Genomic DNA, 22,148 nt, shown 5'->3' with positions numbered 1-22,148 from the left:
AATTGTGACAGCACATACAGGGTGATGACTACGTATTGTTAAAGACGCCAAGTCTCTGATTTCTCTTTCAGGAAAGCCAAAACTGAATGAAATACATACAATTAACAGGAAAACATATTAAAGTGATGTAGTAAGAACTAGACTAATCAAGTTTCCCACCAGGTAAGTATCAGTAATTTTTATAAGACTCCACTTTTACCTCAGGATTTAAAAGTTTGGCCAAGTACGTTATCACAGTGCTTGCAGTAAAACCATTCAACCTGGAAGTCTCTCACACCCCTTCCTTCTCTTTGTTGTTTTACAATCTCCCAAAGAAAGATCAGTCGCCCTAATATATAACTCGACATATACTTGCCTGTGAAGGAAGGAGTTGGCTGATGCCAGTTACCCTACTCTGGCATGGTAATAGTTAATTTCGTTTTGCTCCTGCCCTCCTCCCCAGGACCACTGGGAGAGCATGAGGACTTCTCTGCTAAGGGATTCGGGAAGAGGTCTGAGTGGCAAGGGAAGCATGCACAGTTTTAGCATAGGGGAAAGCGAGACCAAACAACCTGAGCACTGGGGACCTTTGTGCAGGACACAGAAGGAAATGCAGAACTTGCAGAGACTGGAGCATTCAGGAAGGACTTAGGTGCGGGAAAGAAAAGGCAAAGAAAAGCCCACAGGCGGCTTGTCAGTAGCCAAGTGTGTGCATACATACATGCAGGTTCCTGTATTTGCCCAGGGGAGGGGAGGCATGCAGCCTCCCTCATTTGTGTCATGAGTTCAGCCGCAAAACATGCAAACTCATTGAAATATTTATATAGACAGAAATCCAAGTGGCACCATTTTGTCTTGTACACACCTAGACACCCAAAGTGTATGCAATTCAAGCAGAAGATGAAAAAAGACAAGAACAACTGTTCTCCCCTGCAATAAACAGGTATCAGTCAAGTGATCAAAAAATTTATTCCCACCCTACACATGGTATCCAAAGAAACAATACATACAAAGATCTATTTATCCCACGATTACACAAGCCGCCTGGATTTAGTATTTTGAACCGTATGACAAAGTTCAAGATACTTTATTAGATACAACAGGTAAATCTCGAAAGAGAGTTCTTGAACGTATTAAAAAAAATCACGTCACTTAAGTGACCTCCACGACTTACACGTTCCAGCAACAAAATGTATTTATAATGTATTGGTTTGATGATACTGTTAACTTTCTCTTGCAGATATGCTCCTCTCCTTAAGAATTCTTTTGTACTTTCAGACATGGTTCTTTTGTTCATTCTACCACTTTCTATTTACATCAGTATCATCCCAAATATTGTTGTCACACAGGCTTCTAATTCAGTTGTTTTCTAACTGTAAGAGTCTTTGCAGTCTATCTACATTTTAGAAGAACTTGTGCACAGCACAAATTAATGCAAATGGCTTTCTCAGTGTACGTACTGAAGGATATGCATCCAGAGGTTGACCGTCTGAACACATCCTTCAGTAGTCCAGGCTGTATTTTTAAACTTATTATAGATTTATAAAAACATATACAAAAAATTATCCTTGGACCAGTACAATGTCTAAGACATAGTTGGTAAAGATGTAAAATTATTCAGATATTTCTAACTCTGAAATGATATAGAGTATTATGGTGTAAACTCGGGTTACACAGAGAAATAACTTTTTCTTAAATCAAAAACTCTGTAACAGAATAAATAATTTACAAGCTTGAGAAGATCTGCATTGTTTCTTACACAAAGACTTGTTACCTGTATTGTAAAAAGCTCAGAGGAACTAAATACCATTTCTGTTGGTGCTTGTAAAACTTAAATACCTGTTTTTGTTCACATAATTCCCCTCTTTAAATCTGCTAGAGGTAGATGAAGATAAAATGAACCCCAAAATGTAAGGATTAAGATACTGCAAATAAATTCTAACCCTGTGAATCTAGTGAACATATGTTCTCACCAGATTTACTGAAAGCAGTTATTTTTTCTTTCTTTTTTTAAATAGAACAGCACTCAACTTCTTCCTTCCACACTGTCAAAATCAGTGCTTGATACTGGCATAAAATAATTTTCAAAGCATTCCCAAATTAGAGCAGAAGCAGGTCCCACCTCAGGCTCTTCAGTCACTCTGACACGTTTCCGGGGACTTGTCTGTTGAGGAAACACTGCCTACCCAGCACTGCCCAGACAGCCCCTGGGCCTCCCCCCGAAACAACAGCAGAAAAATCTGCAGATCCCACTGAACCTAACTCTTGGGGAAAGGTGTGGGAGCGAGGGAGGTGGGGTTGAAGGCAGGAGAGAGAACCAGGCAACCTTCACGTCCATTATAGATGGTGAGCCTTCCGAAGGTTTCTCCAAAAATATTTTTAGCATGGGTGTCTGCGTGCACAGGCTGCAAAACATTTGGTTACTACCTCAAAATCAGAGATTTTATTAGGCTCACGAGTATTTACAAGATCTCATGTAAAGCCTTGGTTTTGGCATAGAGAAAATAATAAAGCAGTAACAGAATTTTCTAAAACATGAATGACTTGATTAACGGTCTGATGGACCAAAAGAAAAATTTAAGATGAACTGTTTAGATCTGATTTCCTACTTTTCTATAGCTTGGCCTGTGGCTTCAAGTGTTCCAATGTCTCCTCTAGTCTCTCTCCACCTGTAGTTTCCTCTACTTTCTTCAGACAAAATTTATCAATGTGTTGAAGCCAAACGTACATAAGAAGTATAGAAGAAATAGGAATGAGCTTGGTGGCCCTTTTTAAAACTACTGGATAAAGTATGTTTCCTCTCCATCGTTGACCAGACAAAAAGGAAGAAGCATCACTACATACCAGAACATCTGCATAAAAATGCCTCCAAGTTTCTTCACAACAGTAATACTGGCATGATCACAAAAACAAGATTCCTTTTCTTTCTCTCCCTATTATAACTGTAGCCATCATGATCTCATTTGGAATGCAAAAAAATATAATTACTTCAGTACAATTTCCACAGCAATTTGAAGTGTGCCATTTTCTCTTTTAAGTTACCATTTAAATTTAATGAAAACGATAGGATGGACTGAGATGGCAGAACACCAGCATTTTACATAATTCAGTTCGTTTGATTTAGTTACAGAATAACGATCCTGGTGGTTAAACTAAAACCATAGTTCTAAATGAATTTTGTGGAGGCAATTTTGTGCATTCTAGAATCAATGCATATTTAAATATTTGTCTTCCTTCACAATATTATTAATCTCCAGAAACCCTTGCTTTATGGACGCTGAACCAATTTACTGTTACTGCTTTCCTGCTCACTAAGCTTGAAGTGGGTGTAAGCCAAAATGCCCAACAATGTGCACAGAATCCCAAGGCCTTGATTAACAGACAGTGGATCCTTAAATAAGAGGCACCCTCCCAGGAGGGTGATGCAGAACTTGAAATGTCCAAACATGTTATACCTAGACACCTGTTAAGGATAATAGCAAATATCAGTATTATTATTTGTAAATAGAAACACTTAGGAATTTCATTAATTACATCCAAAGCAGGCAATGGTATGTCACACTGACTTCAACTCATGCAACTTTCTGCAGCTCTGCAGCTATGAGAATTAACCTCCATGTAAAGCCTTTCACCCATCGTACACTACAAACTGACACACCAACACTTCCTGAAGGTAGCCAAATTGTGGGTAAATGTTCTTCATAGGTATGAAGGTCATGTCACTAAGTTAACCGCCTTTATCTACACAAACCACGAACAAAGAAACAGAATACACTAAAACATGAACATGCTTTTCCAGCTTCATCATTTAAGATAAAAGCAAGTTACCAACCAATTTTCCCACAGCAAATCAATCCGAATGAATGCTAACATAATTCATCTGGAAACAGGAGCAACAACTAATGTTACAAAGGATACGTGACAGGTGATGTATTTCCAATGATCCAGTAAATGGACAAGTTTACCATAAAGGCTATTACACCAGACAGCAGTACCATTATCTGTGGATTAATGGACACAGTCAGTAATCTGACCCGTTTTTGGCCATTTGTAGATACATTTCAGGTTATTTAGTTAGTTTCCTTTACTTTCAGATGTAAAATATCAGGCAAGAAAAACATATGGAGAACAAAAATAGAAACAGCTTCAAATCAGTATAGACATTGGTGTTATGTATAAGTAGCTCAGGGTATGATGTCCATAAATAAATACTGATATAACCACAAGCCTTTTCTCCTTACTCTCAGTGACCATTTAAGAGTGATTTGGAAAACCTGGCTACTCACACACGTAGAAGTTGTATTCTTTACCTTTGAGACAAAGACTTATTTATGGTCACACAAAAAAACTCTTTTGGAAAAATAACTGATTTTATTATTGCGAATACTTGCTATTCCATTCATGAACTGCAGCACTATGAGAAATGACCCATCACTGAGCGGCATGAACAGCAGAGGTAAGAATATGCCACTGGTTCTTTTTTGGACAGAAGGATAAAGAGAGAAAGTATATCCTTCTTGGTGAAAATAAACTAGCAATTCTAAAGAACAATCGATGTTGGCATCCTTCCACAGAAGAGGAGTTTAGAGTGTCAAAAGTGAGCATGCTTATCTCTTTTCTGAGTGGACAGTAAGAGCTGGGACTAGGGCACTTACATATTTTTAATTTAATACACTAGGGGAAGCTTCTGGATTTTGTCAGATTTTCCTGCTGTTCAGATGCCCTCTAAACAGAAACAAGAATAAGGAGGTAAATCAATTGACAGACAGACTCCTCTAGGAGGAAGTGGGGCAGACACAACAAGGGTTTTCTTTTTCTCTTCCACATACCCCCCTCATCTCATCGTAGTCAATGACTGTACAAAAATCTGTTTCACAAAGAAACAGATATTAGTATCAAATTTAACTACATCAATGATGATTATTTATTTAATTAAAGTAAATAAAAGCCTTACCACAGCAGAAAGTGTCCAGGGCCCAAATATTCCCCCTTCTCCAAAGACTGGCTCAAAGAAGGGTATGATGAACAACAACATAGCCGAGGACATTGGTGCCTGATAGTACAGCAACTGCATAGAGTTTACCTGCAACTCATGCTGCTTAGCTCCTACCCACTAAAACCAAAAGAGAAAGCTGTTAAACGTAAGGAAAAAAAACCCGTAACGAAAACTTGAGCAAAAGCAAACTGGGTACTAACACAGAGGGATTCTCATGTGGACAATACTACACAAATGGACTGTTGAGCATCATCTTCCACCTTTGCCTAACCAGAGGCCTACATGTTTGTCTCTTGTGAGCAGGCAAGCGGTAGAGCGCAGTCATGTGAGGACGAAAGCATATGCAGGGGCAGTGAAAACCCCCTTAGATACCTAAACTTTCCTTTTCCCATAGCCTGGAGGTAAGGTATTATACTTGAGGAAGAACAAAAACGTAGCGGAGCTGGGAAGAAAATGCCAGCTCCCTTTTATTCTCAAGACAAGTTCCAGATCCTGTCTATGACTGAGCTGAGTGCCTTTACCTAAGCAGACATCTGCTTTTGCTCTTTTGCCTTTTCCTCCACACAGAAGCTAACAAAACCAGTTTATTCCAAATTTACTGGATGTCATTTCAATATTGATTATAACTTGGATTTGCAATGTAGCACACTTTAAGAGACACTAGTTATCTCCAGATATGAAGATAGATGCAACAGGCAAAAGGATGTACCTTTATATCATACTGAAGAGTGACGTTTACATTAATACTTCATAAATCACATTAATCGGTAACATGGGTTCCAGTGTATACAATATGAACTTACTAAGTTTTTTTAAAAACTACAGGGTACTTTCACTCAGTTACTATCATTTCTGCAGTACACAAACCATCACCTAAAGTTACTAGGCAGCATCTCTTGCCTCCTCCTACCCCAAAACAGGACAAAAGACCCGTTATTTGTCATCTTGCACACTACAGGTCAAAGAGCCTTGCTTCTTTTGGAGGCAAATTCACGTTTAAATGGATGCAGACTATCACATCAACATGACAGTGGACTCTAATCTGGGAGGCTTTTACAATCATGGCCAATAACGAACTGGTAGTGAGCTTTCTGTACAGTGTTACAGCAGAAAGCGTTAAGGCAGCAGTCCTTGGATGTATTTATTTTTTCAACCATAATCAGCAAGAAAGGTTATATTGTACCTATATTTGGCCTTAGTGCACCCTCTGCAAAAACACCTTGAACTGTGTATAGTTGAAATTGAAGAAGGATGCTTGTAAAATGTCAATAGCTCAAGGATAAGCCATGGGATTAACTGAAGGACTGGAAAACGTCCTTTCTAGGGAAAGGCTCAAACGCAAGGCACTTGCTTCAGCTAAGAGAAAACCCCTACTCTCTACTAAAACAGAGTTTTACCAATGAAGCAATCTTCACCCCTTGAAAATATGCTCATGAACATATTAAAGATAACACACGGATTTTTAGCAGCGAGGACAATCAATTCCTTGAACAATTTTCCACGGGTTGTGGTGGATTATAACAATTCGGGTTTGTTTTTTATTTTAATAAATAACTGAGTATGGAGGGTTTCCTGGGAGGCAGGGTGCTGTTTAAAGGTGATCTAAGTGAGGGACAGCAGACTGAAGACCAAACACCACATCGCTCCCGCCCTCCCGCCCCCCCCCGCCGCCATTACCCACCACTTGGTAGAGGGAGGTCACCAGGACGCCCAAGGTGGCGAAGGCCATCCCGAGGACGCTGAACTTCACGTCGTAGTAGGAGTTGAGAAAGACGCCCAGCGTGATGGGGACCTGTGGAGGAGGACAGAGGGGTTTTAGGCCGGGCCGCTGCCCCCCCCCCGCTCCCCTCAGCCCCGCCGCCTCCTCACCAGAGTAAGCTTGATACGGAGGGGGAAGGTCTTTCCATAAGCCAGGCTCTGGATGACCACGATGACCGGCGTGGTCATGGCCTTAGCCAGCTGGTAGGTACCGATGGTGTTGCTCTGCAGGGAGAGGTTGGTGAAGACGACGAAGCCGCAGAAGCTGAGGGCCAACGGCAGCACCTGGGCGGGCTGCAGGCTCTTGGGGGAGAAGGCGCCGAGCACCTGGCACAGGTAGAGGCCGAGCCAGGTGATGGCGAAGTGCACCAGGGTGAGGCTGAGGTTGGGGAAGCCCAGCCGCACGTACAGCCACTTGTTCAGGAAGACGATGCAGATGGAGGCAGCCAGGTTCACCAGCAGCCCCGCCGCCAGCCGACCCTGCGCCGGCATCCAGCCCATGGCGCCCCGCGGGGCCGGGCAGCAGCGGCTGAGGCAGCCCGCCGGCCGCCAGCGCACCGGCCGGGCCGCCGCCGCCTGCCCCCGCCCCCGCCGGGACACGTGGACTCGCGCCTTCCGGTGGCCCCGCCCGCCCCAGCCCCAGCCCCAGGCCCCGCCCCGTGGGCGGAGCTGCGGCTCCGCCCGCCCTCGGGAGCTGCCGGACGCGGGGGGGGCGCTGCAGCCGCCCCTCCCGGGGCAGGAGCCACGCTTCCGCGGCCCCCCTGCCACGAGCGAGAGGCACACGGAGAACGGGCGCCGGAAGACGCGCCCTGCGGCCCGCGCGAACGTGCAGGACCCCTCCCCAACCCGCGTAGCCCCACGCAGGCCGACCCGCCCCCCCCGCTCCTGCCCCGCTGTCCCACAGTCCGGCGAGGGGCAGAAACACACCTTCTCTCCAAGGTACAAGTACCTCTCAACTGCACTGGGCGTTTCTATAAACACAGACGTAAAAACATACCTACGGATAGGTATAGCACAAACGACGTTCTCCATCAAGTGTCAGAAGACACCGAGTGGGTGAAGGAGCTGAAGCCCTTGCCTAACTGTGCTACAGCTCTCCTCCGCACTCTCCAGTTAAGGGAAAAGCAGCTAAATGTGTGCTTACATATGTAAACATGGCCAGAACAAGGTTTCTAAATAAAGTACAGAATCCCAAACTTGGGAGTTTCAAGGTACAATCACCTTTCCTCCGGTTCAGGATTACATCAGCATTTTAGTAACGACAAAATTCATGGGAGAACAGCACAAATCCTGAAGCAAGCCCTTCTCTCTTCCGAAGGGCTAGCGGTAGCCCTTCACTTTCTCTCTTCCTTTAATGCTCCTTTCCTCCAGCCCCTCGCATCTGCTTTCTTCTCCCCTGCTTTCCGCATACATCCTCCTCCCGTCTTGCCTTCCTCTCCGTGGTACCCTTGCACATTCTTCTTCTGCCAAGTAATGTTTCCAGTCTACAGGCAGCTCTTTGGCATGTAGCAAAGAGATCAAGGAGGTACATACAATCACTGTATTTATATAATGACATTTTAGATTAGAATGAAAAAACATTTTCTGTTTGTGAAGCACTTTTATTAGAAAAAAAAAAACCATTATGAAAAAGGTTGTATAACAAATATCCTCTGCGAAGCTGGTCAGAATTTTTCAAGTTGAATTGAAATCTGAGGGGTGGGTGTGTGTCCCGCCCCCCCCAAAGATCAGTTTATCTGAGTCTTTTTTATAAGCATATTGTTCTTTTTTATAAGCAAAATGTCCACATTGAGAAGTTTTTGCAAGTGTCTACAATAAATCCTATGACTGAATTTCATATCCCAAAGGATCAAGATCCTGGTCCAGAAGCATCAGAGAAGATTCCCTTAGCTTCTGTAGAAGCTTTCGGAGTTCTTCTTTTGAAAATACCTAAGAATAAAAAAAGACATAAAGAAGTTAAATTTATTTGGAATGAATAGCACTGATATAAAAGTAAATGGTGGTTAAGTTAATAAATGTTTTCTTTTTTTTTTTTCTCTCTTCCTTTTTTCTATTTAGGACAGTGTGAACACCAGACATTTCAGAATGGCATTTATTAAAGGACTGGAAGCTAGTAGTAGTATCCAAAATCTGAAGATACTCTCAAGATAGCTCTGCCTCATATCTACTACAAAGATCACTGGTAAACAGCCAAATTTAACTTTCTTGTTATTACTGGCAGAGATCTTAAGCCAATCCAGCCGAATGCATCACAGTATTTTTCTTAGCCTTGATGTTTCTTTTCAGATTTCTAATCCTTGGTTGTTTGGGTTTTTTTTTTTTTTTTCGGGGTGGGAGTGCTGTGGTTTAGTTTTTTTGATTGGTTTGATGAAGGTTTTTTGTGTTGTTTTTCAGGCTTTTGGAGAGAGAGAAGATTAGATAAACCAATTACTCCAGAACAAAACCTGCTTATACAATGTTCTGAAATGTAATGGAAATACATAAAAATTAATCAATTACAATTCTACCGTTCAACTTATTTCAATAGCCCCCATTCAAAAATTAGTAACTGCACTACTCAGAAGAACTGCTTGTCAAAACATTGGCATCATCTTTGGTGTTTCAGAGTTAACTCTTTGATTCCTTAAGTCAGCATAGAAGGAAACCCTTTACTACTGCAGTGAATGGGAAGAGATGAAGGAACTTACGAAGTTAAGGAACATATGGCATCTTCCTCTCTCTACAGAAGTTTTTTCCACAGTCAACCCACAGAACTTTTAAATGGAAGCTAAGCTGCCTGCAGCTCTCAATAACGCACCGTATAAAGCTTGTGCCGCTCAGAGGCAACCATGTCGGCCAGTCGCAGGCACTCCTGATACTGTCCAGTACTATGTAACACCGTGTGCAGTAAAAAGCACATCATTGGCAGACACAGCTTTCGCAGCAAAATCATCTGGTGTGTTCGTTCAGGGTCATCCTCGGCATCCTTACCATAGCAAAATAATATATTAGTATTATGAACATTTACCTTTAAAAGGCAACTCAGCACAACCACATAATCAGCAGCGTCAGACACAAAAAACCGGACTAACCAGCCTAGACTGGACTGCCAGATCCGATTTACGTGGTAACTGAAGGGGAAGCAATCCGTAACTGGTCACAGCAAGGCCAGAGTGAATTATAACAGAGTAAACAGAAGCACATCAAATTAAAGATGACAAAGGTACAACCGGATACAATCTGGCTTTGTGGTCTACGCCATGATACAAAAAAATAATTTTACCTCTCTAACATCAACCATCCATCCTCCATCAACAAACAGCAACACATTGTACATTTTCTCTTTCACATCAGCTGTAAGAGCATCCAAGAGGCCTTTCCAAATACCATAGTCCATCTGGCAAAGAAACAGAAAATAAGCTACTGCAGAACAGGATAATTTCCAAGGCTATTTTAACACAGGCTCTTCACCTAGCATGCAACAGCCAGTGCAGCTCCAATTCAAATTAGAATCTTCAGCCATTTGCCAAAACCTAAAAGCCTGCTGCTAACAGCTATTTCCATCCTTGCTTAATTCCCTGTCCAGAGAGTCAGACAGGTTGTTCAGAAGCAGTCGAAGCCACTAGAGAAAGATAATTTTAAACAACTTGTTCTGCCATGTTTATATAACAAATACTTGTATAAACTGAATACAGTTTTCATACTGGCCAGACGTGCACAGAGAACTTTTGGGAAAACAAAGAGAACTGCAGCATCTTTTAGAGAAGAAAATGTGACAAATGCAAGAACACAAGACAGCCTTCATCCTCCATTTCCAGGGAAGAGTTAACAGCAAAATCGAGTACTCAGGTTTATTAATAACACTGACAGTCAACATATTATAATGAATATTTACTATTACAGTAGACAATATTCTATGTAAAGCTGAGTCATATAAAAACAAAGCATGAGAATTTATTGTGCAGTGGCATTACCATTCTCTCTCATACTCCCTCTTTTCACATAAAATGAGAACAATTTATAATAGAGTTCTTAAGCAATATGAATTAGCAGACTTCTACTCTGTTTCATTAAACTAAGACTGCCTCCTAAGCAAGAACGTAAATGTTTATAGAACTTCTACCTACCTCATACTTCTTTTCTTTATGTTCATGGGCCACTTTTTCAGTGAAACTTGCTTGTGGTGACAAAGAAGGCTTCTGTGGAGCAGCGTTCATGTGTTTAAACCATTCATTGAAGGTTTCGTGGGCTTCCTGGATTGCATTGAAAACAGTGTTTTGACAATTTTGACTAATTTACATAATTACAAGAATGTCACTAAATGTACAAAAGCCAAAAATTAGTTTTAAGTATAAAAAGAATCTCACTGTTCTGTAAACTCTGAGGTATAGTGCATCCAGGAATCAGAAGTTAAATGGACAAAGCTTAAAGTTTCACTACCAAGGCAAAACCACCATTATTTCTAAGTTATAACTTGGAATAACAGCATATTTGAAACTCACCAAATATGCCCGAATACATAAATGTTCCCGTATAGCATTGTCATCTTCAGCTGGAAGTGGAGTATCCATTCCCTGTTCTTCCCATTGGTTATATATTTCTGCTATAGAGTCTTGGGGAATCTTCACAAACACATCTTTTGCCGCTTCATGTTTCTTGGATGCTATGAGAATGTGAACTGAGTATCAACAGCTTTGCAATTTCCATACTTTATTTTTATAAACTGACAAACCCATGCTTTTTAACAGACTAGATTCAAAGTTGTATCAAATGTACCGCCAAGAGCCAATGAGAACAAAACCAATGTTTAAGAAGTATACAATATTTGTGAAGTTTAGTACCCAAGAACTTCCTCATGATTGCATTGCTTTGCTTAAGTGCTTCTGCCCTCTGTGCAGGATCAAATACGAGCCAGTCAATTACATCTATTTTCAGCCGATCCGCCTGTAAAAACCAATATATAGATTCACTAACATTTCAAGCATACAGCTGATGTTAGACGCGTTAAATCTGATCAATGAAGTACACCCGTTTCTAGAGATCTTTGGATAGCATTATGACATACTAACAAGGATCGCCTTATTCACAACTTTAGTATCAAAAGCTTAGAAAACAATCTTTGCAATCTAAAATCGTTTAAAAATCCATTTCTAAGTATTCCCAAGATATTCAGACCAATGGATGAGCAACAGCTCTCAAAAATTTTTATGGATTGCCATGCATCCTCCTCAAACTTTAATATGAATACACTGTACAAACATGGTTTATGGAGCCCTTGCTACATCTTCAGGGGTGCTATCAGCCTGCAACCACAGTTTTCCAACTCTTGCATTAGATAAACTACCTGTTTGGCTTAGAAAGTTTGAACTTTGTACTGAACAGCAAAAAAATTGCCACAAGTTGGGAAACCATCAGTTGTTTTCTAAACAGTACTTTCAATTCAAGCTATTAGTGACAGTGAGGTACTGTTAAAGTACTGAGTTGGATCCAACCAAAACTCAATAGTGATAACAAGGAAACTGTCAGTAAAGGCAATGTCTGTTGTAGCTAGAATATGTCACTTGAGCATGTAATAAGGTACATCTGAGATCCAAAGTATTAATCCTCATAATTCTTAGAAGCTACAATGATATCCTACTCTCAGCTACAATATATTTTGTTACAGTCATTTCAAGGGCTTTATCTTCACTTATTGTTTGCATACAGACATGCTGCTGAGCAATATACACCACAGCCCAGAAGATCAAGGAGATGTAGAAACAGAAGTTATGAATTAATGCAATTCAACTCCTCATACTTGGTCACATGGAAAGTGCATTTCCCTCACAGGCTTTTTCAAGGCAATTTCTACCATCGTTGAAAGAGAAATATGGATCATGTACGGTAAAAGACACTGTAGTTGATTGCAAACTAGAATATCTGCTCTACAAAGTATACTCACCTCCGTTGTGCCTGTATCTAACATATGGTCATGGTGACTGAATTCACCAGCATCCTTCTTGCGGATGTTTTCAACAACAGTTTTTGTTATTGTTGCAACATCCAGACCTGGGATAAGAGAGAACTATGTAAGAGCAATCATGAATTCAAACTTGCCACAAAATTAATTTCAGACTCCAGTTGTTGATCTTATTCCTTACTACTAGTAATTCTTATCACTCTGTTCACACTCAGATTGTCAGACTAAATTATAAGCTTTTGAGATACGTAATTTATTGCAGGTATTTTAGAAGAATGATATTTGACATAACAGAGAACATAAAACATGGGAAGAAGAACAAAACAACTACCAAGTTTTTCAGTCTGTGCTGTGTACCAGCATATAGATATATAGATCTCTCCCTCTCTAGATATATATATATAGAGATATATTTGCCAAGACCATCGACTCCTACAATTCTGACGGCAAGACTATGATTTGACAGGAATGCACCAGGAAAAGCTCAGAATAGTTCTTTTACAGATCCTGAAGCAGGACGTTTTATTTTTTGAAACCTTACCCAAGTTTTTAAAAGAAAATGACTAAAAAATGATTGAAGAAAAATTAGACACTGAAGTGTGCAGTAAATCTATTTCTTTGTGAATTTTGAGTGGCACAGAGGCATTGTAAAACAACGGACAGTGTGCTGCTTCACTGTAGTCCTTTTTAGTTTGATGTATGGGCCTGGAAGGAAGCTTACAATTAATGCAAGCAACCCACCACAGCTAAGAAAGAGCACTATAAATAGGACAAAAAACTTAAGATACTCATAACCTTCCTAAATCCACAAACAGGTATGTATTTTTATAATTAATTTTCTGAAAACATTATGATCATGTCAAGCTTCAGAGCATATACTTGAGACAGGCAGCTGGCATTTACTTCCTGCTGTGTTTGGATATAATCCAGAAGCAAATGTGGTATTTGGTTTAATTCAGAAAAAGAATTGCAATTCCAGGTTAGTTAAAAACCACAATATACCTACTTGAAGAAGTGATCAGCAAATTAATTTTATTTAATTGAAAAATGAAGAGACATAGGAAGGAAACAGTATCATCTTCATAGCTAGGTCTTGCATTAAAAACTACTGAAAGACAAAATAACCCAGGATTTAAAATGATAATTTGAATATCAGCATATCTCACCTGCATCTTTTGCTAATTCAAGGCAGTGGTGGCGTTGATCACTGTCAGTAACATCTTCGAGAAATAAAGCATACTGAGCAACAGCTAGGTCTGGGGGCAAGTGACTAACATAAAATGCTATTAAATCTGTGTGCTTCTCAGATATCATCCGCTGCAGAATAAGAAGCAAATATTTAGAAAAACATACTATATTCCTCTGCGTAAACACGTGTTTACACATATGTAAAAACATGTTTTATGTAAAAACATGAATGTGTAACAAATTCGTGATTATTTTGTTGTGATGTAGGAAGATTCCACTTCTCAGCTTCTAAACAAGATTCAATAAAACTGCCTCTTATTTCAGCACTGCTGACAGAAACTCTGCATACTAGGCAAGCTTCCATGTATCTCTTGAGAAAAGACCATTAATTGCATCATAGCTCTTTCCATCCTGTAACCTTAAGTCTCCTCTTCTTCCTCCTTTACATGTAAATTACATCATAGAAAGCAAACTATATTTTTGAAAGCTTACCTGAATGTAGGTCTTTAGGACTTCAACAGAAACTTCCTCCTTATTGCAAACAAATATAAATTCAATGTTAAATCAGATAATGGGGGGCGGGGGGGGGAGGGGGGGGGGGAAGAAAAAAGATACTTTACAGGCTCCCACTGTTACATAGACACAAGGTTATTGCTTATCCCTGCTTCAGTAATCTACACACTCAAACAGGCTCAGCTGGAAGAACTGTTTCTCTCAGAGAGTGATTAAAAAAACATCTTCTGATTCAAAGATTTAGTGTTCCAACGATTGTCTTTTTCAGCGACTGGATAATATAGTTTTTGGTCTAACTGGAAAGTTACTTCTAAAATTATTTTTCAAGTATTTCCATTTTACCATATTTTTTTAATTAATAAATAAGATGTCAGGCGAACAGATGACTATTGCAGTGTGCTACATGCACTGTTGATTACAGAAAATTCTAATGTTCCTGTGTACAGGGTGTAAGTATCACCTGGCTCATCTGTAACAGCCTATACTAAACAACCGAAGTATAGTCTGAGCACCTGAGACTGCTTTAGCTAAGACTCAAGTGTTTGTTAGTGTGAAGAACTATCATTTTAGTTTTATATGTGTAAATGAAATTAGAGATCTTCGTCTAAGCATATACCTATATGAATTGTACTCAAACATCAAATAAGGATCATCATAAAACCTTGCACAACTGCCTCTTCCCTCTGAGGTCTACTCAGGGTCGATAGAGTAATTTTTCAGTAAATTCACCTACTCCAAAATTGTAGAGGCAGTAATCAACAGTTACTCAGAATCCCACAATGGAATTTATGTAGGAAATTGCACCTTTTTTGTCCCCTCTGTTAAACATATGCTAGTAACTAGTTCCACCATACTTTAGCTTAAAGACCTACTCTATCAAATTTTGAGTCTAGCTAAAACATGTGTATGTATACACACACACACAAGTTCCTCTTAATTAGCTAAATGTTAACTGACTTCAAAATAATTTTCAACAAGGGAACAAAGCAATGATTAGAGGCATGAAAAAAACGTAACAACTCAGAGCTGTGTTTAGATCATCTAATGAAAACACATATTTGTCTTTTGCCAAAATAGGTTACATTCAGAAATTTGATACATAAGTGCTTCTAATTTTTAAAACAGTAGAAAAGGAGAGCTTCTAATTACTTGTGATTGCCTCAGAAAAGAAAATTGCAGCCTATGTGACCCATCTGTGTATTTAGCATAAATGGCTAGGTAGCTAGGAGGCTATACTTAGTATATATTTGGGGAAAACATAGAAGTTTCAGCTAGTACCAATTACCTCAAGCAAAAACATTTATGAATTTACAGCAACAGGTACAATTCCAAGGACTGTGTATAAGATCAGGTTATATTCAAAGCATCTTGGGTGCTATGAATAAGCCTAACATTGAAGTTTGAGTGAGGTCCTTCTCAATAAAGGGCTTATGAGTAGAATCCATCATCCTCACAAAACAAATTTCAAGCTGAAGTGGAGGGGAGGATGCTCTTTCCTAATTTGACTGTTGTATTTAGGCTCCAAGATCAACAAATACACGATTTAAGCATGCAGCTCCTCATCAGCCTGGTAGTAATTTACCATCATTGTATGCAGTTTATATACTTACACACAATCATTTCTACTTCAAAGACTAGCTATTGCTAATACAACAAATCAAATACAAATGAACTTACCTTAGTCTGCAGACCCAAAGTGCGGAAAAACAAAATAAGATGCGTCATGAAACGAAGGAGGTGTCCTGGTAGCACACTTCTGTCTTTGGAAAGCCATCTGTTGAATTCTTCCATCAAACCTACAGCCACCAAGGAAATGTTGATATTAGCCATATCACAGGGAAAAAACACCTAAAGTAGTATTTCAAAATTATGCATTTATTCAACAAATGTAATTTAGCCTCAAAAGCCCAACAAAACAGAACAGCAACAGTTTTGGAAAGATTTAGCTGTTAGATTAAATATCTGCTGTATGTATTTTGTCATTTCGCAGAAAAAGTTATAGCAATAGTCTTACATATATTCTGATACATTTACATGATTTCATTACTTCTTTGAAAACTACCTTGTATGTCAAACTGCAGAAAGTCCCTATCGTTCTTGATTAAAGAAGCAGTGTAGCTTTAAGGTGGAGTTTGCCTACTGTGTGTTTCTAAAATCCATTCACATATAAGTTTCTGGAAAGGTCACTTAGAAATAATGTAGTCAGTTGACATTTAAAAATCACTTAAGAGAAAAGCTCACCATCCACATCTCCCAGTATAAGGAATTTCTGAATCACGTGATAGTGTTCTTGATTCTCCTCTATAACCCTCTGGGGAAAGAAAAAGAAAGTTCAAACTTTGAACAAAATCTTATAGCATAATTTACAAAGAAAGCAAACATAAATAAAGCACAGGTTTCTTAGGGAAAAAAAGCTTTCCTATTTCAAAGGGTATTCTGCAAAAAAAGCAGGAGAAAAGGCACTTGCTATCTCAATGTCAAGTTACAAGAACATTGACAAACTGAAGAAAGAACCAGAATACAGATCTGTGGAGTTAATACTTCCATGGAAGAGATCCAAGACTAAGGGCTTTTGGCTCTGAAGAGGAGAATAAATAACCATGTTCAGTTACACAGAATAGATTCTTCAAAGTCATAGAAGCAATAATGTGTATAAATTCTTAAAGAAAAGGTATGTGAAACTTACTTGAGAAGGAAGAATTGGGGTTTTTTTTGGTAGAGGAATTAATGCATGAAATACAATTCAAATGCACCTGTAAAGTTGCTATATGGTGAGGATTGCACCAGAAAGGCAAAGGCAGCTGGGTGTATCTGTGGCTGACTGCATCGATCTGTAAGCTGTCTTGCAACATGTCTTTCTCTTAGCAATGTGATAAATGCTGTATGTCTAGTCTACCAAACAAAAGTTTCAATTTAATCTTTAGAAAATTAACATGTAAGTTATATATTCCATCTTAAATGAAATAAGTATCCTGGGTGTTAAAGGTAACAAAGAAATACAGTCTGTTTAAGCAAATACGCTTTTAAATTTTGAAAGGCCTGTTTTGAAATATGCACACAAACCTCTTGTAAAGAAAACTGAAACACCCTATAAAGAAAACAGCATGTAATCAATCTTTGCACATTTTATCAAAGTGTTAAATAGGTGATTTACTCTGTCTCCTTTGTACATCTGACAACACTTGACAGTCAGCTATTTCTTCAGCACACCCAGCTACTTTGGCAGATATGGGGCAAGACAAAGCCTGTATCTTATTCATCATTAAAAGGTGGCAGCATAATGAAAAATCTATTTGAATTGAGAAATTACACATTACAGAGGTAGAAAACCTACAATCAGTCACTGTGCATATTTGAGCATTTCATTAAATAGTGTAGTAAAAGTAGAACCTAGTGAATAGTTAAAAATTGTAAACAGTGAGGAGAAACACTGTAATTAATATGTACCTTTTTGTCTGTTGCCTGAAGTTCTTCAAAAACTTTTTCTGAAGTCCAGCTTCAAAGTAGGAGAGAAAAGACAAAAAACGTTACCTTGACTATTCCAAACAGATTATACAGGATGCTTTGTTGAGTGTAGGAGCATAATTTTACTTAAAACTTACTTTGTTTCTAAATAATCTCTAGGGAGCTCTTCCATCTCCTCTGCAGTTATTACTGAGGTTCGTATTTCCTGCTCAACAAGAGTGTCCACCATGACCCTGAAATACGCCCAAACAGTATCTTCCCAGGTATCGCAAACTGGAAGAAGCTACATATTAAAAAAACAGCCAAAATTATCAAGAGATGGAGAACTATCAGAATCCGAACACAGCAACTGTAACTTAGGATCAGATTTCCAGGCACCAAAGCAGACTAATAACCATCCTGAACAGCAGCCTTTCCATCATCAAAGCAGGATACAAAAAATCCTTTCGCTGAATAATGCTCTAGTTCCTTGATTATCTTATATCAAAAGTAGTCAAAAGAAATCATCCTATTCTCTTTCCAGAGGCAGCACCACTCTGGCACCATTCCCCTTCGTGTAGCACCTCAGAAAACCAATCCAGATGAAGACTATCCACTTTTCTGCATGACCATTTTAAAGCAGGATCACTTTGCCTTACTGGTTTATGTCATGGTTGCATAAGTCACAGTGCAGTAGCGAGCAGTGAAGGGTAGAAGGAAGGGAGTACTGCTGCTGTGGTGATATAAAGATTTTTATATCCAGTTCTTCTCTGAATCTTGCTAGGCTCTTTCAGCAGTGAAACCCTGGGACAAGTTCCAGGGAAAACACTGCATTTCATGAAACACTTCTCTCTTACAGTAATTTAAAAATTACTGACTTTTACTGAAATTACTGAAATTTAGTTCCATTAAATGTCTCTTTGCTCTGTCACTAGAAGGTAAGTATCTTCTGTTCTGTAAGTCTGTATAATTTTACAATGCCTTTTTTCCTGTAAAAAGAATTAATTTTAAATTTCAATGAATAAAACCTGAAAACATTCCTTATTCCCCCTCCTTTTGTTTTCTGAATTATCTTCATTTCTACTACATCATACCAAGATTGGGGGGGGGGGGGTGGGGGGGTGGTGGTGGAGATGACAGCAGGAAATCAAGCTCCTCAAGTAGGAGCTTCCCACTGATTACTGTAACAGCAAGGAAACTTTTATGATAGTCTGCAATGTTCCTCATTGTTCTTAAAAAAAAAAAATTAAAAATCACTCATTAGGAGTGGGAGAGCACAAAAACATCTGGAAGATTAAAACTAATAAAAAGAAAGAACTACTTAAAGGTAAAAGTGAGCATCGTACAGAGTGTAAAACCTACTGATAATCAAATTCAGGTACAGAATAATCTTTGGATACACCAACTTGTCTGTAAGAATACTATGCATGCACAGGAAAGTGACTAAATAAGTTCTTAAATAATAGTAAACTAGAAAAGAACTAAAACAACATTAGAACTGTTTTACCGGAAGTCAGCAGGAATACTACTACGAAAAGTCTATCGTATATTTAATTAAGGCAGGTCAATCCTACAAAGAACACGTCTACTAAAGCAGCAATGTTTGCTATTGTACTGTTTACTAGATCTTTAAAAGTACAATAACCAGTAATTGCAGTATTTCTGATGATATCACTGTCACATGAAAAAGAAAATGCACAACTACCAAACACCACTTAACTAGGAGGTTTGACGTACCTGTTTGAGGTTTCCACTCAGTGCTGCATAGATTGCTTTCTCATATCTATTAAACTGCTCCTAAAATAAACAGTAAAAAAACCCCCACTTTTAATTACAAAGCGTCTAAGTTTTCTAGTCACTTTACATTTTATTAGAGATTAATCCATTACAAAATGTTTCATCTAACAATTTCCAAAAGCTGGAAATCACAGGACACATCAGGAGCCAAAATAAGAATAGCAAGTGACTTCCCCTTTTACTGGTATCCCCTTGTAACTTACCTGAAAAATTTACATTGACCTGGAAAGAAAGCAATGTTTTTTCCCTTCCCATTCAATTAAGTCAAGATGAAAGTCAAAGTTAGTGTCAACAGTTTCAATTTCAACCATGTAAAAAAAAGTCAGACATTTCCTAAGCCTGAAAAATTGGTGATGATTATGTAGATTTCTCACTACAAGACAAATACATTATTTCAGAAGTCCTCTTACAAACATTAATTGCAAATCGTATAAGCAGCAAACACAGAGGGGGTAGGTTTACTTAAAATCATGTTACAGAGTTCAGGAAAGTTCAAATTTATATATTAATATCAAGCAAATCAGCATTATCTTACCTCTTCAGCCATACGCCAACAACTTATTTTCCAAATGCACCTGTAAGGATTCCCTTGAACAGGCTCCAGCTCTTTTCCTACATGTAAAGGATAATTAATTAAAAAAAAAAAAAAAAAAGGTGCTATTAAAAAAAGAGAAACCAGTAACAAGATAAAGCCTATTTTCTGTTACTAACCCAATTTCAGTCTCTTTGGAACTCTTCCCAAAGCATTTTGATGGTTTCGACTGGACCACAAGGTGTTTTTTCTTAGAAGTTTTGTAAATGCACATCTTAAAATTACAGTATTTTGAAAGCTTTGCTGCTATCTAGTTCTGAAGAAAATAATGTTTTTGACCATAACATATCTACAATGTTTACATTTGGAAAACACAAAGTTAAGGAGAAAAGGAATTTTTATATCTTAAGGAACAAAATTCTAAAAAATGTCACTGCTTCAGTGCTGTTATCCTGCACACATCTGCATGAGGGCATGCATCATGGAATTAGAACCCATAAAACAGCATGCTAGGTAGGTACACTCAAAATAAGACTAGGAAAGTGGTGAAGCACGCGTATAAAAGTAACAGGCTGTCAGGATTTGAAAAGTAGGAAAGCATTATGCCTTCCAGACCCAGCTATGCACACGCTTAGACACATTCTTAAATTCTTTGCTAAATCCTGCAATGTCCTGAGCATAGAGAGAAGAAAGGTACTGTGTTATAAACAGGACCATGTGCAAGGAACCCCAGAACCAAGGAGAAAGGTAATTTAACAATTTTCAGATATCTTAAAAGCACCTCTTTTTCCTGCATTTAAATTTGTTGAACTCTAGTCCTACTATACCTTTCTGAAGTTGGATATAGAGTCCAACTTTGAGTCTGTAAGCAACAAAATGTTTGCTAGGTGGCACAAGTCAGATGTTGAGAAAATACAAACGGAATTATTATATGGAGGTGGAGAAGATCTGTCCAGAACTCCGAGATATCTATTTCCTAGTGAATAGGCTTGATTTTCAAAAAGAAAGTGCCTTTAGCATGTTAAGTGGATTCAGTGACTTCATACCTTCAACTAAAATAATTTCATATAAGTTTTTACATGTTCAGACATGGTAAAATATTTTAGATACAAAAAAGGCTCTTAAGATGAAAGAGTTGATTCTCTTTGCCACAGACAGATATTAAGAGAAAGCCCTTTGCCCTATTTTTACATCTGTCTCAAATGTATTTTGAAGTAGATACCTCCATTTATGTTAGGATCGTGATACAACTTCCATCCTTCCAAAGTTGCAGCTCTCCAGGCCTGTCCACATCGTTTGCATAAGCGCTGTGCCTGAAAAATAATGGATTTTCTCAGCAACAGACTTCAAGGTAGGAAAACGACTAGCTTCTCCTTTAAAAATTTGAACATTATTAAAATAGTTAATTTGTGTAGAGATTCTACTATGCAAAAAATAAGCACAAAGACCCTTAAACTCAAAACAACTGAAAGATTTCAAAGGAAATAAAATATCATTGATTTTTTTTTCACTAAACATTTTCGTTTTGCAGTCAGTATTTATTGCAGTGTGAGAAATATGCTACAGTCTCATCTTTGCTAGCTTAAACAGCTGTTACATATCATTCTGGTAAGTTTAGTTTCAGGTGTCGTCTTGTTGCTTAGATGTATAATCCATCTCTTCATGCAGTCACCTACTTTTCCAGTTGACTTTGTCTTCCAAACCCCTCATGCACTTCCAAAAATTGCAATCCCACCTTTCCCATAACAATAGTCAATAGTCTATGCACAAGCACAAACAGGTTTAATTCAAAACTATTTTGAATAGCATGGAAAGTAGAACAGAAACTGTACAAAAAAAGCTTGCCTACAATTCTTCCAATCCTACACCCCTACAAAAAAAAAAAAGTCAGCTAAAGATTACCTAATTAGTCTGACTGGTACTGTTCCAGGATGGACAAAACAGTATGAACGGTAAGAGACATTGCAATATGCAGTCTTGGTTTGTTTAGCCAAATTCTGTTC

General features: G+C 38.6%; 2 protein-coding genes across 4 annotated transcripts in view; both read right to left on the bottom strand.

The window, feature by feature from the left end:
- Positions 1 to 929: 929 nt before the first annotated feature.
- On the bottom strand, positions 930 to 7,234 carry SLC35E3 (solute carrier family 35 member E3). The gene is made up of 5 exons (XM_059816660.1): positions 6,845 to 7,234; positions 6,657 to 6,767; positions 4,934 to 5,092; positions 3,898 to 3,980; positions 930 to 3,434 (listed from the first exon to the last, which is right to left on the bottom strand). Exons 1-5 carry the CDS (start codon positions 7,232 to 7,234, stop codon positions 3,248 to 3,250), a joined length of 930 nt encoding a protein of 309 aa, XP_059672643.1. The 3' UTR covers positions 930 to 3,247.
- A 1,117-nt stretch (positions 7,235 to 8,351) lies between these two features.
- NUP107 (nucleoporin 107) overlaps positions 8,352 to 22,148 on the bottom strand; it is a 30,868-nt gene continuing 17,071 nt past the window's right edge. For all 3 annotated transcript variants that reach the window (XM_059816377.1, XM_059816380.1, XM_059816379.1), the window contains 16 exons: positions 21,368 to 21,458; positions 20,149 to 20,225; positions 19,554 to 19,613; positions 17,975 to 18,120; positions 17,820 to 17,868; positions 16,614 to 16,683; positions 16,050 to 16,168; positions 14,352 to 14,390; positions 13,838 to 13,988; positions 12,654 to 12,760; positions 11,554 to 11,656; positions 11,215 to 11,375; positions 10,840 to 10,965; positions 9,996 to 10,109; positions 9,531 to 9,698; positions 8,352 to 8,662 (listed from right to left, as the gene is read on the bottom strand). In XM_059816377.1, coding sequence (XP_059672360.1) covers positions 8,555 to 8,662; positions 9,531 to 9,698; positions 9,996 to 10,109; positions 10,840 to 10,965; positions 11,215 to 11,375; positions 11,554 to 11,656; positions 12,654 to 12,760; positions 13,838 to 13,988; positions 14,352 to 14,390; positions 16,050 to 16,168; positions 16,614 to 16,683; positions 17,820 to 17,868; positions 17,975 to 18,120; positions 19,554 to 19,613; positions 20,149 to 20,225; positions 21,368 to 21,458 — 1,689 coding nt within the window. In that variant the 3' untranslated portion in view covers positions 8,352 to 8,554. The remainder of the gene's footprint in view (positions 8,663 to 9,530; positions 9,699 to 9,995; positions 10,110 to 10,839; positions 10,966 to 11,214; positions 11,376 to 11,553; positions 11,657 to 12,653; positions 12,761 to 13,837; positions 13,989 to 14,351; positions 14,391 to 16,049; positions 16,169 to 16,613; positions 16,684 to 17,819; positions 17,869 to 17,974; positions 18,121 to 19,553; positions 19,614 to 20,148; positions 20,226 to 21,367; positions 21,459 to 22,148) is intronic.

Source organism: Gavia stellata, chromosome 4 (genome assembly GCF_030936135.1).
Source record: "Gavia stellata isolate bGavSte3 chromosome 4, bGavSte3.hap2, whole genome shotgun sequence".
In the NCBI taxonomy this organism is placed as follows: Eukaryota; Metazoa; Chordata; class Aves; order Gaviiformes; family Gaviidae; genus Gavia; species Gavia stellata.
This window is presented reverse-complemented; position numbering and strand designations above follow the sequence as displayed.